At 33.4% G+C, this 19,723-nt stretch overlaps 1 protein-coding gene across 6 annotated transcripts in view; it reads left to right on the forward strand.

Annotated features, from left to right (window-relative positions):
- The window catches only part of USP42 (ubiquitin specific peptidase 42), a 71,732-nt gene that overhangs the window by 19,355 nt on the left and 32,654 nt on the right, over window positions 1-19,723 (forward strand). For 5 of the 6 annotated variants that reach the window (XM_031941820.1, XM_031941809.1, XM_031941830.1 and 2 more), the window contains exons 2-5: window positions 8,468-8,717; window positions 13,190-13,390; window positions 15,699-15,809; window positions 18,556-18,658. In XM_031941820.1, the coding sequence (XP_031797680.1) occupies window positions 8,477-8,717; window positions 13,190-13,390; window positions 15,699-15,809; window positions 18,556-18,658 (656 nt within the window). In that variant the 5' untranslated portion in view covers window positions 8,468-8,476. Of the gene's footprint in view, window positions 1-3,514; window positions 4,368-8,467; window positions 8,718-13,189; window positions 13,391-15,698; window positions 15,810-18,555; window positions 18,659-19,723 lie in introns of those variants that run through there. The other variant, XM_031941817.1, reaches the window with a different exon arrangement.

The raw sequence follows: 19,723 nt of genomic DNA on the forward strand, positions 1-19,723 counted from the left end.
TATGTTTGGATTATAAACTTCAAAATCAGGCAATGTGATTATTGAATTAAAACAATTTTAAAAAATTTAATCTGACAAATCTTCAGCTTGGGGGCCTGAACTCTTTTCCAAGCTTTTTGTTTTTAAAAAGAAAACTGCTACATAATGAAATTACATTGTTTACAAAAAAACAATGGCTTGTAACTGTTTCTTTTCTTCATCTTTGTCCAGATGTATATGAATTGCCACAATGTTTAATGATTCTTTTTAAACATGAAAAAGTAGTATGTATTCTAATACATATTCCTATCACCACCAATGAAAATTTGTCACTCCAAAGAAAACATGGATAAAGTTGACGGTTTACTTTTATACTTCCATATTTGTGTCTAACCTTTTTTTTTTTGGGGGGGGAGAGGGGAGCGGGGAGAAGAGGAAGAGCAGATAGTAATAGGAATGGCTTTGTTTACTTTGTTACTTGACTTTTGTTAGAAGTAGATGTTGACCGGAAAAAAAGTAATGTTTTGAGGTAGTGGTTTACAAGTACTAGTGATGATAAGTGATTAAATATTCAATCACTTGGGGAAAGTTCAACTATATTAATCCTGAGACATGAGAAATTTAACATACAGTTGCTTGTATTGTAGGAATTTATATGAAAGAGATCTAGTTTATGAAATTAATTTAATAGTTTATTAAGAAATACAAGAAATTATTGAGTGAAAATATGTATATAGAGAAAAATGCGTATATAGAGAAATGTTAATTAGGTTTGCTTTCTTTCCAAATCTAGAACTAATGAATATATTGTCAACATTTTTTTCTCATTGGATTTTTAAAACACAACCCATAATTGAACCAAATGAAATTAATCCTTTGCCATCATTTATTTGTTAATGATTGACTTATAATTAGAAGTTTATTTAGGAGAAATGAAAAAGTTATTGCTACTTTTTCATGTTTTTTATAAGTAAAACAATGAATAGACTTTTGAGCAGAGCAGAACTTTACTCAAGCAGTGAGTAAAGATCTGTAAAGAGTGGTTGTTAAACTAGCTTCATTGAAATCAAAATTAGGACTTGAATCAGGATAATTGAAGTTACAGTAGATGTAGTGAAGGAAGTAAAAGAAATTTTGGGAATAGAATCAATAGGTCATGGCAATCTATTAGTTATGGGAAGTGAATGAGTTTTAAATATTCATGCTTTTCCTAATCAACCAATTATGATAACTATTGCCTAGTTTTCTTTATAAAAAGCATGTGTGTGTGTTTAAATCATGTGTATACTTTGGTAATAGTTTCTCTTTAATTTCAGCCAAATACAGTAAAAATCAATAGTTGAGACCCTTTGGGAATTAGTGGTTTGGTTCTAGATAAATAAGTTTCCTAGTAATTCCTAGTTACACAACTTGCCCTGTTGTGTAACAAAACTTTGAAAAAATTTGAAAACTATTTTGGATAGCAATTCTTGTAATGTGTCTCATATATGCACATATATGTATGTATTAATTTTTATTCAACATCACTGCTATTTCCTAATAACCTGTTACCACCCCAATAGAACCTTTCTCTATATATGAGCAGTATAATGAAAACAAACCAACACATCCACCATTCTGATAGTATATGTTTCATTGCATACCTAAAATCTGCCATCTCTCAGGAAATACTAGGGAGCTGTATTTAATTAATGAGGCCTTTTTAGTCAAGATTTGATTGATTGAAGTCATTTCAGTGATCAGAGTTCTAATGTTTTTCAGGGTGTCTTCTCAAATTTCTCAGAATTCTTATTTCTTATAATATTTCCTTATGTTCATATGCTAGAATTTATTTCCCAGTTGATGGGAACTTGCTTTGTTTCCAGACCCTTATCACTAAGTAAAATACTTCTATACAATTGTTTGTGTATACATCCATATACATATATATATATATATAAGCTAATAGCTAACATTTATATAACTCCTACTGTGTCTAATTGCTTTACAAATGAGCTAATTGCTTTACAAATATCTCATTTGATCTTCATGACCCTAGGAGGTAGGAGATATTACTGTCCTCATTTTACAGATGAAAAACTAACACAGACAGAGGTTTAAGTGACTTATCCAGGGTCACATAGTGATCAGGCTGAATTTCTTCTCTTTGACCTACTTGAATTATGTACCTGCTAATGGGTTATGAGGTGGAAAGATTTAATGACCTTTCTAATGATTATTTTTTTTGGGGGGGGGTTGGATCTGTGATTTCATTGGTACAAGAAACTCCCTTTTCTAATATAGTTTCAAATTATTTTCTGGAATGGTTGGAACAATTCAATTCCACCAACAGTATTTTGGTGTGCCTGTCAAACTATAGCTCCTCCAGATTTGACTGTTCTGTCTTTACTAATCTGATGGGTGTGAGGTTTGTTAATTTTAATTTGCACTTCTTTTATTAGTTTTTTAATACAGTATTTCATCCAGTCTTTGGTAGTTTCAATTTCTTCTTTTTGGCCATTTATCTATTGGGAATGAATCTTGTTCCTTTATGTTTTGAATATCAGACCTTTACTAGAGATAGTTGATGACATGCCTTGGTATTTTTTTTTAAGACAATAATATAATGAAAATCATTTAATCTTTTCTGAATGATTCTGAGTTATCACTTAAGTTCCTAGAGACTTTTTTTTTTTTTCATCTGTAAAATAAGGGGTTTGGATTAAATGTTCTCTAAAGGACTTTTCTAATTCTAAATTATATGGTGTTACTGTGATCACTTCCATGAAAGGTAGTGTAGTAGAGTGGATATAGAGCTCTTGTCAGATCCTGGTATTAAGTCCTGCCTCTAACATATATTGGCTGCACGATCAGAGCAAGTCATTCAGCTTTTCTAGGAAGCTCTTTACTAACTAAAGAAGTAGAGGACTTCTTTCAACTGGGAGTTCTATATACTGATGAAATTACAGATTAGGTCCCTATGATCATTGTAACTGTAAGTCATTGCAGTGTTCTATCTACTGATATTTTCAAGAGTTTTAAAGAAAGTTTGGCAAATTTATCCCCGTTTCTGGTCACTAGAGACTTTGAACCTTCACTGTAATTCATGTAAGTTTACTTATCACAAAATAAATACTTATATACTATTGCAAGTAGACCTTTTTTTTTTTCTTTTTAAGCACAGAAATGTGTAGAGTAATACTAAAAAGTGTAGTCCCCTTCCATATGTGTTGCACCCTTGGAAGCTATCTGTTTTACCTACTACTTTTAGTCCTGATTCTGCTATGAAGCTATGAAATACTATTTTACTCTTTGCTAAATAGCCTGAAACAACTAGCTCTATTTTCGAGTTCTTATTTTGATAGATTCATGTTTTTGCATGTGTATATGGACTATTCCCTTTTTGTTGTTATTCAGTTTAGTCAATTTTGTTCAACTTTTTGTGAACCTATTTGGCATGTTCTTGGCAAGCATACTAAGAGTTGTTTGCCATTTCTGCAGCTCATTTTATAGATGAGGAAACTGAGGCAAACAGGACTTTAGTGACTTGTCCAGGGTTACACAACTAGTAAGTATGGAAGGCCAGATTTGAACTTGAGTCTTCCTGACTCCTGATGTAGTACCTTATCCTCTGCTCCACCTAGTTGCCCCTAGATAGGTTGTAACTCTACATTTGTGATTTCCACTAGATTTCCTATACCTAAGATATTGTAAATATTACCCTTAATATTTTCATAGGATACTAATGTATTTGAGTTGTCCATCTGTTGTCTCTCATTTTTTGCTATGACCCCCCATCCTTTCCCACTAATACTTATTTCTAATACTATCTTTTACATCATCTTTTGAATGCATTTTCTCATTTATAATATGCTACAACCTCCTTTTTCCTACTAGGTATCTTTTTACTGCCTTTTAGTTTATTTGTAATTTTAATCTTTCAATATTATGAAATTTTATCATTTCCAGCCATATAGCATTACTAGGAAAAGTATTAATGAAAAACCTTGATTTTTGCAGGCTGAGCAGTTTGCAATCCTTGAAAGCATTGCATAGTTTCTTAAATATGATCTGGCTTGATCTTTCTTTTCAGTTCTAGGCCCATATCATTGTTCATCTGTATCACTGACTCAAAACACACACACACATTGAAAGTTGTTAGGATAGGCTGTCTTTTTTTCCCCCTAATTATTAAATTTACTTTGTAATGTTGAAAAAACTGAATATAACCAAAGTTTGCAGTTTCACATAAATTACTCTTTTTGTGCTTGAATGTTGGTGGTATTCAATTTATTTATTTTTTATTTTTATTTTTTAGAAAAGGAGAGGGGGAATGGAGAGGGAAGCACTGTAGCCTGCAAGGGAGGAGCCAGGAAAACTTAGTCTCATCCAGTGAGGTAAAGTCACAGGTAGGCTGGAAAACCAGAGAAGTGAAGATTTTTCAGAAATTATCCTTAGAAAAAAGGTGAAGTAGGTAGTAGTGGACCCCTTTTCAAGGAAGGAGTGAATAAATCAGCTTTGCTGAAGAAAGTAGCCATATTGATGAGATCACAGTTTGTATTATAAAGAGAGACCCACAAGAGACAGTATCCTTGGGTTAGTGATCCAATTCTGATTTCATTCCTTAGAGGTTTTTGAATAGAAATTACTTTTGGTTGCTCAGTTATCATTGGGTATTGCCAGCATCATCCCCAATATCAGAGGAGAAAACTCCATACAGACTCCCTGTAGGGGGGAAAAAAAACCTAAGGCAGCACATTAGAACTGAATCAAGTGTAAAGAAGCTGAATGGAGTGGGAAGACAAGAACAGATGCAGTAGAGCTGGCAAAGTGTAAACTCTGGTTCCTTAGAACTGTCAAGAAAATATTGACCAGACCTTTGACGTTCAAGTAATTTCACAAATGATATGTTTTTGCAATATTCATCCTTGGCCTTGTCATGTATTTTATATATCCAAAATAAAGGCATTCCAGTATCTCAAGACCTCCCCAGTTATGCAAGAGAAAGCTATTTTATACATGCCCAGTGCAGCCTATAGGCTGCCTGCAAGCATTCAGAGTGAATACAGAGGGGAAGGTAGGCAGATCAGGCCTCATATTTGGGACAGAAAATCACCATATCCACTACCATGTGTGTCTACTCCATTACTCTATGGAAGGTTCCTGAGAATGTATGATCCTGAAATTCCTGGGAAGCAGGAGTCTATGCTGGAATTGAGTTTTCCAGTCTCTTGTCTCCATGCTGTTTCCCCATATACATCTGGTCGATCCAGCCCAGAAATTTCACACTGCAGCATAGTGTGTTAAAGGCTTATTGGCTAGTTGCATGTCCACAATCTGGACAATGAATGTTTTTCTTTTCACTGTTTTTCCAGCGTGAATGGTTAAATCAATCTCTTTTGCCTTCCTGGGGATTTCACTGAAGTTTAAGTTATAAGTAGGGCTTAATGACATCATACAGGTTGCATTCGCGAATAGGAAAATTTGGACAACCTAATCAATAAGAAATTCTTTGTCATTTTAGACATTTTCCATAGTATTGAACAACACTTTCACCGAATGCACTGTACCTTTCTGTTCAATATTTCTCCTGATGTTAATAACTCAGTGTTATTATTGTTCAACGTAATTCCTTTAAGCTTATCTCTCATGGAGGTTCACGTAATGTGGACACATGAGTAAGAGATGACAAGTATGAGGAGAACCTCATTTACTTTACCTGACTAAGTTAATTCTTAATAAACATACAAGACATTTTTGTTTTCTGCAGCTTTCTCAGTCAGTTGTGTGATGGTCCAGTATGAAAAATAAAAGCCTGCCTGTTCTTTTTTCAAATTTTTGAAAAATAAAAGCCTGCCTGTTCTTTTTTCAAATTTTTGAAAAATAAAAGCCTGCCTGTTCTTTTTTCAAATTTTTATTAAGAATGCTTTCTGTGCATTTGTAGACCCTTCTCATAAACATGAAAAGAGTTTTAAGGAAATCTAGCAGTTGAGTTTTGGTAGTTGCCTTTTTTGGTCACTTTAAAAAAAAGTGCTTTAGTGATCTTTTCCATTCTCTTTAGAATCATTCCGTTTTGAGAGAGAATTTAAGATTTGATTCCTGAGTACTTCTAAAATTGTCTTGTTTCCCCGTTTAAGCTTTTGGATTTGCTTCTTATACTCTTCCCCCTACTTCCCTTGCTGTCAATCTACCCCATTATTCTTTCTTGTGTTGTTAGTATGCTGTCCTCTCTCAGCTTCTTTTTATTTTAATTTAATACTTTTAATTTATTTGAAATAGATTTGAAAACTTGATTACCCGAGTTTATTAAAATTATTTGTCAACCAAGAAAAGATAAACCTTTTGAGGGCATTTGGCACTGTTATAATGGCATGTGTAAACTTTAGAATATGTGCCATAGACTTTATTTTTGATATTCATAGTTTAGGGTTGCGGCTCTGAATTTTTAGATTTTTCAGGTTATGCAGGTAGATAAAGTTGTCAGATCTAGGTGAGTGAGGGATTTCCTTCTTCTACTAAATGCAAAGCTTTCATTTATTAAAGTGTTTTAGCACTATTTCTGAAAATGTAGCTAATAAGTTATAGAAATGAGATTTGAAGCTCTTCTTCAGACTCCATCTAAAATGTCATATGTAAAGGCTTCTCTTTTAAATAAGCCAGTTCATAAAGTAGGTTTTTAATTGTTTTGTGCTTATACACTTAATTTCTTTCCATTGAGGTCAAAATTCACAAAGTTGGTTTTGAATTGTTTCATGAAAAGTAAAGGCATCTCAATGTGCTTGTACACTCATCTTCTTTCCATTGAGATCAAACTCAAAACCATGAACTAGATTCTTATGAGATTAAAAAAAAATTGCCACTAAAAAATAAAAAAGATGGAAAGATTAGCTAGAGTAGGCCAAATGTGCTGAAAAGTCCCTGATGGAAGGGACTCAGTTTTGAGGGTGTTGAAGAATCATGTCTTTAGGCTACCTGAAGGGGAAAAAAGTTAAGATTTGGAAAAGATATTCAATAGGATGTTGATAACCTATCTGCCAACATTTTCATCTTACAAAGTATGTATGAGAAAAATTACATATTTATTGAGCACATCTTGAAAATATAAGAAAACAGTAGGCATTTTATAATAATTATATATTTTTCATAAATAATATCCTGCAGCTGATCGCATCTTTTTAGGCACACAGTTGCTGTTTGTTGACTATTTTGCCTTGGTAGAATAAAATATAATTTTGGGAGCTCTTTTTCCAGTCAGATATCTTGTACAATCATACAAGACTTCTTGACACGTGCAAAGACAGAGACAATTTTGTTCTGTCAATCCTAACTATTTGTAGCAAGAAAGGCATAATAAAGCAAGGGGAGATATAACTCAACCAAAGGTGAGATTGGAGAATCTCCAATAGATAGTGCACATATTTATGGATTACATTGAGCTAATTGATGTTCTTGAGTACTGTAGAGCTTTCTGAATTATCCAAATCATTCAAAAGAGTTTGGTCTAACAATTGACAGTGGAAAACTAAAGTAGATAAATAATGCCTGATGTGCACACTATGAAATGCAGTTGGATAGATGGCCAATTGAGTTGGTTCATCAGTACCTATATCTGGGACAGACACTGCAAGTGGATTATGATCTGAGTCTAGATTAATAGGAAGTAGAAAATGGTCTGGATTGCATTTAGCTAATGTTAGTACTTTTCAGTGACCTCACACTTCTGAAACAAAAATACTTTTTAAACACCACTATTGTTCCAGTGATTGCAAATTATGGAATACTATAATCATCCAAAAAAATCAAGATTTCAGATAATCCAAAGGGCAATGGAAAAAAGACAATGTAGTGTGCTATAGCATATTAACAGCAATAAAGTGTACATCACCAAAACTGTGTGTGATAGAAAAATATAGATGGGTTGCTTGTATAGTAAGAGTGCAGGATATGACAGTTCATGGGTGCTGAACTAGTAGTCTTCAGGTGATATTAAGGGATGACTTGGACAAGAGCTTCACAGAATGACAGGCTAGGTAAGTTGCTATCTTCCTTGTTGGAGGGAGTCACACATTAAAAATTAAACTGAATTTACAGATTCATTCAAGTACTGAAAAAAGCTACACTTGCATTTTGGCAGGAAGGGGTGCAAAATTGAAATGCTTATTAAATGGAAAAATCTGATCTTTTTTGGGGGGAGGAACTAGATAGGCAAGTAAATATTGGAATCCAATTTGGAATTTTACACATTCCTCTAATATTTTAGGAGTATTTAAAAATTAATTGAAGTGTTCTCAAGTATGGCATTTTTAAAAGTTGATAGATATTCCAAGAAAAGAATTATTGTGAAATAAGATTAAACATGCTTAGAAATTTTAATGATTTAATTTGAAAATGTTTATTTACCAATGGATAGGAGAGTTTAGAAAACCAGAATAGTTCAATGATAGAACAAATGACTCTTTACCCTTCCTATCTACTTATGAATAGCATTTCCAACTTTATATTTTTCCAGAGGTGAACAATGACTATAGTTGACAAAGTATCTGAATCTTCCAACCCATCAGCTTGTCAGAATCAACCTGGCAGCTCTGTGGCACCTTCACTCGGAGACATGGACTCAGGCTCTGCAAGTTGGGGAGCTGTATCTTCTTTGACAGACATCCCCAAACACAAAATTTCTTTAGGACCAGTACCTGGTGCTGCAATTTATTCTAATTCATCTATTTCCGACAAACCAAAGCCATCAGCACAGAAGGATCAATGTGAGTATTCATTTTTCTTCTTTGAAGAGAAAAATGCAACCAAAAAAATCCCATCTGATATATAGCTTTAAGTTTTGTGGCATAGTGTTTTGGATCTTTAATTCACCAAAAGTCTCCTTATTTTGTGATGTATATTCAATTGATCAGTAACTATTTTGAATTATGGTGACAATATTTTTAATGTTATTTTTTGGTTTTGGGGGGTTTTATTTCTAATTCTTGGAAGGGTAAAATTGACTTAATTGAGAATTTTAATGAGACAAGTGATATTATCAATAAATTTGATAGTTGCTTTCTTAATCCTAGGTGTTCATTTAAACTCTGTCTGTTTCTTCTCTTGCCTGCCTTCCAGTAGTCAGATCAGTGTTGACCAAATTCAAAAAAACCACTTAATCTAGCGTGAAGTTAAAATGCTTTGAGAGAGATTTGATAGCATTGCAGATATCAGAATAAATGAGTTGAACAGCCTAAACAAAACATCAAACTTGTTAGAAGTCCAATGCAGATTTTGGTAATTTGATCATCAGATAACTTTGAAATGAAGAGAAAGGCAATAATTATTACTTGGAAAGATTTTTATACATAACTTACTGTTTGTATTACCTTCAAAATACTTTTTAAAAAAATATGCTGAAATTTATGGTTTGTTTTTAAATGGCTCTTCATCAAAGCTTCTTAACATGTAATCCTTAAATTTTTCAAAACAATATTTTGATGACCATAATTCATTATAATATAGCTATTTTAATGTAGGCATTTGAAAACACTTCTGAAAAGGGCTCTGTAGGTTTCACAAGATTGCTAAAGGAGTCTATAATAGAAAAAAGGGTTAATAGTTAGTTTCAGCTTTAAGCCAACCCTGATAGACCAGAACATTTTTGGCCATTTATGAAAGTGAATTTATCTACAAATATTCATTAAAGGAGATAGAGAAAGAACAATTAGGGCATCATTAATTATTGTAGCATGTTCTTTATTTCAGCAGAGCCTTCCCCTATGGTTGACTTATGAGTATTAATTATTGGCATAAATTAAATGATCAATATATATTCTCAAATATAAATTTTTTAAAGAAAGTTATATGTATACATATTATTGACATGTACAATACCACTGGAGAAATAAGTTCAAGCATACATATTATGTGTGTGTGTGTGTCTATATATATATATATATATATATATATATATATATATATATAGATTAGAGCTGTGATTTCATTGATAAGACTTCCTGGTGAGAAGATTTCCTTTACCAATACAAGTTGACATCTTCTCTTCAACTTAAAGTCTTAGAACAGGACTTTTTAACCTTTTTTTGGTCATTCACCCCTTTTTTCATATGGTAAAAAGTATAGACCTCTTCTCATAGTACTGTTTTAGAAAGAATAAAATAAAATGCATAAGGTTACTTAGGAAGCCAATTATATTGAAATAGTTATCAAAATATTTTTTTTAATGAAGTTAGCAGATCCAGATTAAGAACCTCTGTTGGAGAGCTATCTAGGCCCCTGAGATGTTAAGTGAGGAGCTATGCAATATACAGTTATATGTCACAGTCAGGACACAAATCCATGTATTCTTGGTTCTGAAGCTGATTCTTTATCCATTATGTCACATTGCCTCCCTGTTAGATATTCTATATTTTTAGATTTGATAAACACATGAAAAGTATACTTGCCATATTAATTACTATTTTTTAGTTTTTATCCTTGAAGCATAGGCCAATCAAAGAGTAACTTTGATTACTCTCTTAAATTCTGACAATTATTACAAAATACAACAGTGTCTTGTTCTTTCATGAAAGATAATTTATTAACTTTATGTTTGACTCTGGGATCCCCTGAGGACCGGCATTTCATAATTTTTTTTTTTTTTTTTTACTAAAAGTGGACCCCCTGATAAAATACTCTGTAGATTTATAGTTCAGATATAGTACAGTTGTGAAATTGAAGTAATTATGATTTATTATCAATGACGGTAACAATTCAGAGAAAGTTAAAACAAATATGAAGATTATTGTATTTAACACATAGGTAGCATATGTTCCATTATCTAGTTCTAATGAAGATAAATATCCTGAAATCCTTGTGAATCTGATAAGTATTATGTCTATGTCTTAAGAAATGAACCAATTAAGATGCTTCTGTCAGTGACTTGCTTCTGTGTCTTTCTGAACAACAACAGCCCCTAACAAAATAAAACATGACCCAGGTTGTCTAGCTGTGGTTTCTGTGATAACAGACAAAATATAACCACTTCTTCTTTATAAGCTGATACCTGTTGGAGCCAATCTCTTTAATATCTCTTTTTATGCCTGCTCTTCCACAGTTGCAATGATTTTATCCAGTGTCCTTCCCCTTCACTTACTCTAATCATTCAGCTTTTCAAAGACCCTTCTGCCTATTCCTGACTATTGAAAATTTCTGATACCAAGTCCCTTTCTAAAATCCACAGAATGTGTTTAAATTGCCTATTTCTAATTTTTCTTAAGATTTCTAAGATCATGCTCAAAAAGTTATCAAACTGTGCATACCCTTTGATCCAGCAGTGTTACTACTGGGCTTATATCCCAAAAAGATCATAAAGAAGGGAAAGGGACCTGTATGTGCATGGAATGTTTGTGGCAGCCCTCTTTGTAGTGGCCAGAAACTGGAAACTGAGTAGATACCCATCAATTGGAAAATGGTTGAATAAATTGTGGTATATGAATATTATGGAATATTATTGTTTGGTAAGAAATGACCAACAGGATGATTTCAGAAAGGCCTGGAGAGACTTACACGAACTGATGCTAAGTGAAATGAGCAGGACCAGGAGATCATTATATACTTCAACAACAATACTATATGATGATCAATTCTGATGGACCAGGCCATCCTCAGCAATGAGATGAACCAAATCAGTTCCAATGGAGCAGTAATGAACTGAACCAGCTATGCCCAGTGAAAGAACTCTGGGAGATGACTAAAAACCATTACATTGAATTCCCAATCCCTATATTTTTGCCCACCTGCATTTTTAATTTCCTTCACAGGCTAATTGTACAACATTTCAGAGTCCGATTCTTTTTGTACAGCAAAATAATGGTTTGGTCATGCATACTTATTGTGTATCTAATTTATATTTTTATATATTTAACATCTACTGGTCATCCTGCCATCTGGGGGAGGGGATGGGAGGAAGGAGGGGAAAAATTGGAACAAGAGGTTTGGCAATTGTCAATGCTGTAAATAAAAGGCTATTAAAAAAATTTCTAAGATCTTTCAGGTAATAGGTACAAAACATTTATTAAATACCTACTATGTTCTAGGCACCATGCTTAAGCACTTTGCAAATATCTCATTTGAGCCTCACAATAATCCTAGAACGTAGGTGCTGTTATTATCCCCATTTTACATTTGAAGAAACTGAGACAGTTGTATGATGCCCAGGATCATACAACTAGTACTATCCAAGATCAGATATTAACTTGGGTCTCTCTGACTCTAAGCCCAGGGTTCCATCTATTGTGCTACCTACCAACCTAAAAGTAATTCCTTTTATCCAACATTTTTGCCTTTCTGTGGTATGGTATCTTTTCTTAGCAAGAATATATCAATCTGATTTTAATCAATTTCACATTTAAAACAAAACAAAAAAGCAACATAAGAATAGGGACTTTAGCGTGCATTGGGAGAGGGAACTCCAAGGTTAGGAAATTTCCTCTACCAGTGCAGGTCAGCAGATTTAAAGAGTTGCCAAGAGCATTGAGAGGTGACTTGCCTAGGGCCATTATGTGTTTTCAGGCTATATTTGAACTTAGATTTTTCTGGCTTCAAAGCTACCTAACTACTGCATTATGTTGCCTATCATAAACAACATAAAATCTTAAAAAAAAAAACTTTCAAAACTTAAAAAATATATAAATTACTCAGAAGATTTAGAGACTTAATAAGACTGTTTAAGATGCTAAAATGGAGAAGGTACTGAGTAAAGTACTGATTAAAAGTTGTTAAGGTAGCATTTCTAGCTTCATATCTCAGATTGTTTTTAAAATATTTTGTTAATGACAGTAATTTGTTTCACCTACAGAATTAGTCTAGTGTTCTGGTGTACCACTACTATAAACTTATTATTGTTACATTTAAATGTTCCATTTAAACTAATATTAAGATTTTTGGTGAAACACACTGATGTGTAAAGGCTTTGATGGTACTTATTTAAATATAGGAAATAGGCAGTTTTTCACTTCTTCTGACTTTCTCTAAAAATTATTTTTCTGTTAATACTTGATTTCCAGAAATGTACAAATGTTTCCAAAGTTTGAAAAATGTCTATAGAGCATGGATTATTCTGAGAATATAATTTAAAGAGATGATTATCAGTTAATGTAATACATAATAGTATAACTAATAAAATATTTTTTAAAAAGATCAAAACCTTTTTTCAAAGGTAATATTTTGAAATATGGTCTGTTTTTGTTTTTAATAGCTACAGGTGATGGCATTGCACCTCCTCAGAAGGTCCTTTTTCCAGCCGAAAAAATTTGCCTAAAGTGGCAACAATCTCATAGAGTTGGAGCTGGGCTCCAGAATCTGGGCAATACGTGTTTTGTCAATGCTGCACTGCAGTGTTTAACATATACGCCACCTCTTGCCAACTATATGTTATCTCATGAACACTCCAAAATATGTAAGTTTTTCTTTGGTGATATATGTTTTTATTGCTTTTGTGTGTACTTTTATTTCTTTTTATTTTGTGAAGGTCAGACTGAACAGTCAACAAGAATTTGTCAAACCCTTACTATGTTAACAATAGCATCAAAAGAAATACTACTGTGTAGTGATTTGGATTCTTATGAGTCTGAAATATAAGGAGAGGGCTTTTGGTGTATAACATTTGAGATCCAACAGTTCAAAAAGTCTTTTGCATCTAGTTCAGTCTGAAGTGTATTTGAAAATAATATGTTTAATGACCATTTGGCATTTTCCAAGTTGGCATTTTTTTTTTTTTTACCTTGCTAACAAATAACAGTGTATGACACAAACAACAAGGGACAAGGATCATGGAATCATAGCTATAGAACTGGTCTCAGTACATCCATTACAACCCCATTATATTTCAGATGAAGAAACTGCAGAATGAGGAAGGTAACATGTCCAGGGTTACACAATAGCAAATATCAGAAGGCAGGATTTGAATTCCATTGTCTGATTCCAGAACCAGTGCTTTGCCACTGTACCAAAATATAACCTGTTTTCTCAGCCTTATTAAAAGGGGGGGGGAGGGGAAATAATTCATATATGATTGCGTCCTCTAAAGTAGTGGAAGAGAGAAATCTTCCCTTAAGTTCTTTTGTTAAGAGGAGACTAATTTGAACCTTTTCCTTCCCTACTTTGCCTTCTCTCACTCTGCCTTCTCTCCCCTTTTCCCCTTCTTTCTCCCTCTTTATTTACCTTCCCTCTTCTCTATCTTCTCCTTGGCTCATGTAAACCTGTAGCCTCTAGATCAAGAATAATAGTTTATATGCTTTCTTAGATCAGTATTAAGTGGAAATAGACCTATACTCTCTTGAATTACATTATCCTGGTAGTATTAATAGATACTCAGTGGCAGAATAATAGGTAAAGAATTTATTACTAAAATTTGAATATATTTATGTTTTCTTATTCTGTCTGTTAAACATATTTTCTAAAGTTCTTTATCCCTGTAAATTTATCTTATGTGTGGCCTAAACTCATTCTCATGTTTTTATTGTTTGATATTAACTATATATTAATGATCTACCATGCAACAGTATGGATTATAAAGCCATCTGTGCCTGCTTATTCTGTGTGACTCTTGTCTGTGTATCCATGAATCTAAAATAAGGAGTCCACCTAGTGTATTAGGATCTTTCAGCCTTGTGACATTTTAAGAATACTAATGGAGAATGCAGACTCTCTTTTGGTCTTCCCTAATAACAAGACCAGCCATATGGTTTTTTCCCCCACTTGAAAATGCTCAATCATGATATCATTTCTCCAGAGTAGAATTTTCTTTTTGATAATGATTTTTTTCTAGTATATATTCCTTGTTATTAATCAAGGAGTAGGTGATGAAGTTACTAGCAAGTCTCTCTTTAGCTTTCATCTTCTCTCTACTGTAGGTAATAATTCTTCATTGATATTTTTATGGCTATTTCTGTTCTTATTGAAAGTAGTGTAAGAATGGAAACTTTTCAATAGAACTTGTCCAATAGGAATGATAGGATTATATAGATAGTAGGAACTGAAAGGAAAGATGTTTTGGACATCATCTAACCCAGAACCTTCATTTTAAATGTCAGCTATTATAGATGAGGAAATTGAACTTCTGATTTTACAACTTAAAAAAACCTGAAGCCCAGAGTATTAAGTAACTTGCCTGTAGGCCCAGATCATGTGTCTGAGGTGAGATTTGCATCTAGGTTTACAAATCTAATACTTTATTGTATCATACTTGATGTATCCTCATAAGAAAGTGACTTTTCTCTTTTTCTTTTTTTTTTTTTTTTTTGCTGAGGCAATTCATATTAAGTGACTTGCCCCCAGGGTCACACAGCTAGGAAGTGTTAAGTGTCTGAAGTCAAATTTGAACTCGGGGTCCTCCTCACTTTAGGGCTGGTACTCTATCCACTGCGCCACCTAGCTGCCCCATAAGAATTTAAACTTAAATCCTCTAGCTCAAAATTCAGTACTCTTCATATAGTGATGCATTGCCTTAGGAGAAATTATAATTAAATTAAAAATCTTCCTTTATCCAAAATAAAACCGATTAGATTCTTATAACTACATTTTATAGCTTTCTCCTTTAGCCACTTTGGAAATCTGCTGTTATTTCCATATAAAAGAGCAGAAAATATTAATAATTAGGATAAATTATAATGTGGGGGAAAGTTTTTTGGTTTTTTGTTTTGTTTCAAGTCATTCTTGGTATTTATCATAATTTTGTTAATTTCAGTATTTCTATGATCTTTCAGGCCATGAGCAAGGATTCTGTATGATGTGTACCATGCAGGCCCATATTACACAGGCACTCAATAATCCTGGTAATGTCATCAAACCAATGCCAGTTATCAATGATCTTCGACGTAAGTTGCCTGGGACCTAGTCTTAAAATGTTATTTTGATATTTATTGGCTAGTTGATTTATTTATCATTACAGTCGTTGTGACAGTTTTAGAAGTTGTAGCTGCCAGTCATTTTCCTTCCTCTCTCAAGAAGTTCCGTGTATAGCTCATAGCCATCTTCTGACACACTAATCCTTTCCATTATTTAATGAAGATCCCTTCAATATTCTGGCCTCATGTTTCAGCACAGTACTTACTTCCCATGATTTCAATTTAGTCACACACAAGGATGTTCCACTGTTAATCTTAATCTGTCATCCATAAATATTCTTTTTTTGTGATCATAACCTCTTTTTACTTCATTTCTCCCTGTATTTTACTCCTTCCAAATCTATGCTTTTTTTCTCATCATGAACTCTAATCTACTCTTAAGTGTTTTTCTAAGCCAACAGTCTTGTTCTGCTTACACTTTTCCACTTGACCCTGGAATTACCATTTCAACTTCATACTTTCTCAATTCCTTTCCATTTTCTTCTGTTATCACCACCTGCCTCCTTTCAGTTCTTGTGCTATTGAACAGTGCCAGAGGAAATTATATAGTCATACTGACTGGTTTTACTACAAGCTTGTTATCTAATCTTAGTCTGACCATTCCTCAGCATAAGACCTGACGTCCTATTTTACTGATAAAAGTGAAATCACTATGAGATCCCTCATTTCTCCTGGTAAATATCTAAAAAGTCCTTAACATAATCCAATGTCATTCTCTTCTTCTTTATTTCAGATTAACACACTTGATCTTAGGCCTTCCAGCTTTTTTTTTAGCAGATTGCCCCCCCTACAGCCTTACCTTTGCTCTAATTTTTATTCTGTCTCTATTTTCTATCTCCTTTCCAGCCAAGGAATCCAGTGTGTAGTTCACAGTCTTTTCTACACTCAAATGCCTGCCCCTTTTCTAGGGAGACTTTATAATGTATGTTGATGTTGCCTAAAAACCCAATTGCTTTCAAAATATGCCCAGATCTCCTTCATTCCTAAAAAAAATACCTCTTCAATTGACCATACTATTCCTTCAAGCTATCATCCTCAATATCATCACTCAGCCACTTTCATAGCCAAACTTCTAGAAAACCTATGTATATTCTCTGCAGTCTGTTCTTGTCCTTTCACTTACCATATCTTTACAGACTGGCTTCCAATCTCAATAATGGCCTCTTAATAGCCAAGTCAGTAACCTTTTCTTAGTCCTGTTTTTTTTTGTTTTTTTTTTTTTTTTGACTTCTTTGTAGCATTTAACCCCTTTGACTACTTTTTTTCTCTCTCTCTGGATTTTTTGTGACACTTCTTTCTCTCCTACCTATATCTGTCTATTCCTTCTTGGTCCTTTTAGTTGGATTCTCATCTGTATAATGTTTCCTATGAGTGTACCATAAGACTCTGTCCTAGGCCCTTTTATATTTTTCTTTTTATACCCTCTTTCTCAGTGATCTCACCAGCTTCTTTGAGTTCACTTATCATCTCTTCAGACAATTCCCACAATTATTCATATATATATATATAATCCTAGTTGTTTTTTTGAGCATCAGTCCTCATCATCTCACCATCACCAGTGATCTTTTGGAATTGGATGTTCCTTGAGCGTCTCATACGCGTTATCCAAAACAATCCATTATCTCTCTTTTCCCCTGATATCTCTGTTTCTTTCAAGGACACCACCGTTCTTTTTTTTTGTTTTTGTTTTTTTCTTTTTTTTTGCTGAGTCATTTGGGGCTAAGTGACTTGCCCAGACATGGGCACCTAAGACGTGTTAAGTGTCTGAGACCAGATTTGAACTCGGGCCCTCCTGACTTCAGGGCTGATGCTCTAGCCACTGTGCCACCTAGCTGCCCCACAACACTATTCTTTCTATAACTCAGAATGATTATTTTTCCTTCACTTTCATTCATCTCCTGTCAATTTTTAAGTCTTGTCTTTTCTTTCTTCACAACACATCTGGCATAATGCAATTTCTTCTTTCCATTCACACAATCACCTTCATGGTTTGGGTCCTTATAACCTCCTTCCTATACTATTGAAATAGCTTCTTGTTTCAGTAATCTGCCAATCTCAGGTCTCTCTCTTATATATACTTTAGGTACAAGGATGATGTCATTCTTCTACTTACTCATGAACTTCTACTAGTTCCCTTTTACCTCTAGTACAAAACATAGATTCACTGGCATTTTAAAGTCTTCACAATCTGGCTTCAGCCTGTCTTTCGTGGCATATTGTACATTATTCCCTTTATGTATTCGATGTTCCAGCCAAACTGGACAACTTAGAACCAACATTCTATATCTCTGTTTTTGTATAAGCTTTCTCCTATATCTGGAATAATGTTCTGCCTTCTTACCTCATAGAAGTCCCTAGCTTTGTTTGAAGGTCAGCTCAAGTGAACTTCTTTAGAAGAGGCCTTTTTCATCCTCCCAGCTTTTTACTTTCTACTTCCCCTTCCCAAAATTTCCCTGTGTTTAATTTACGTACTTTATTTATATTTATTTAAATGTACATGTTTCTCCTAATAGAATGATAAATCCATGATTATTTAAATTTTTTCATTGACACATAGCAGTTGCATAGTAGTTGCTTAATAAATACTCATTGATTTTGTTATTAGCATTACTTCATAAAAGAATTATTCACATGTTATTAAATCAAAGCATTCTCACAGGATCTTTGAGAAAATAATATGTGATTAGAAAAACTTGTCTTTATTTTAATTCCATAGGTATAGCTAAACACTTCCGTTTTGGAAACCAGGAAGATGCCCATGAATTTCTTCGATACACTGTTGATGCAATGCAGAAAGCATGCCTGAATGGCAGCACTAAGTAAGTGCAAACTATGTAACAATGTTTTCTTCTACTTGTATCTCTATGTAAACTTTTTTTATTTTTTTGCCAATTTTTATTGAAAAACAAATAGTTTGCTTTACCTTTCAGCAACAATGTTTTTAACCTCTATGTTGATTGCTGAGATTACCTTCAAACTTCAAAATTATTAAGGAAAAGAATAGACCTCCAGTTGTCATCCCCCAAATAGACATATTGTTCTTTGGTATAATTTAATACTGTAATATATAGTCAGAAATCAAAATTAATGAATTTCTATAGTGCTTTTATTAACCATCTCATTATCATTTCAAATTAACAATTTTGCAGATTGAACTGGTTCTCCTTTTTATTCATTTTTGCTGTTCTTCCAATCTACCAAGACTAGAAAGAAACCTCAGTGTTATCTTGCTTTCCCATTGTCCTTTATATACAATATCATGCCGGTCTTGACCAATTCTTGTTATCACTTCTTTTGAAATATTATTGATTCACATTTTTCTTATTCATTATTACTGCCCAAGTCCGGATTCTTGTATCAGTTCTTAGCTGTATTACTTTGATGGCTTTCTAACTGCTTTGTAGGCTCCCACTCTCCCCTCTAATCCATAATGTATCATTCCATTAGGCCAATTTTATTCATAATATCTCTCCCTGTTCTGGAGAATTCAGTGTTTAGTGTCTTCCTACTGCATGTAAAGACCAAAAATTCTTTGTCTGGCTTTAAAGTTTTTTCATTTTTTTCTTCAGTCTCATTTTCTACTATTTCTCAAGGCCTTACTTTTCTTTGTGACATGTGCATTTTTAGGCTTCTGGACCTTTGTGCGTTCTTCTACCCAAAATGTCCTCTGTTCTCATCTCTAAGTTCTACTGATCCTTTAAAAGGATCCATCTAAGATACTGCTTCTTTCTTAAATCTGCTTCAGCCTATTCTGATCTCTCCCATTCCTAAGTATCTTATTCTATTTAATAGTCAGTATCACAGAATTTAGCATTTACATGTTTTTATGTTTTGTTTCCCCAGCTAAATTATAAGTACCTTGAATTCACCAAGAGAATTGATGT

Source organism: Sarcophilus harrisii, chromosome 1 (genome assembly GCF_902635505.1).
Source record: "Sarcophilus harrisii chromosome 1, mSarHar1.11, whole genome shotgun sequence".
Lineage (NCBI taxonomy): Eukaryota > Metazoa > Chordata > Mammalia > Dasyuromorphia > Dasyuridae > Sarcophilus > Sarcophilus harrisii.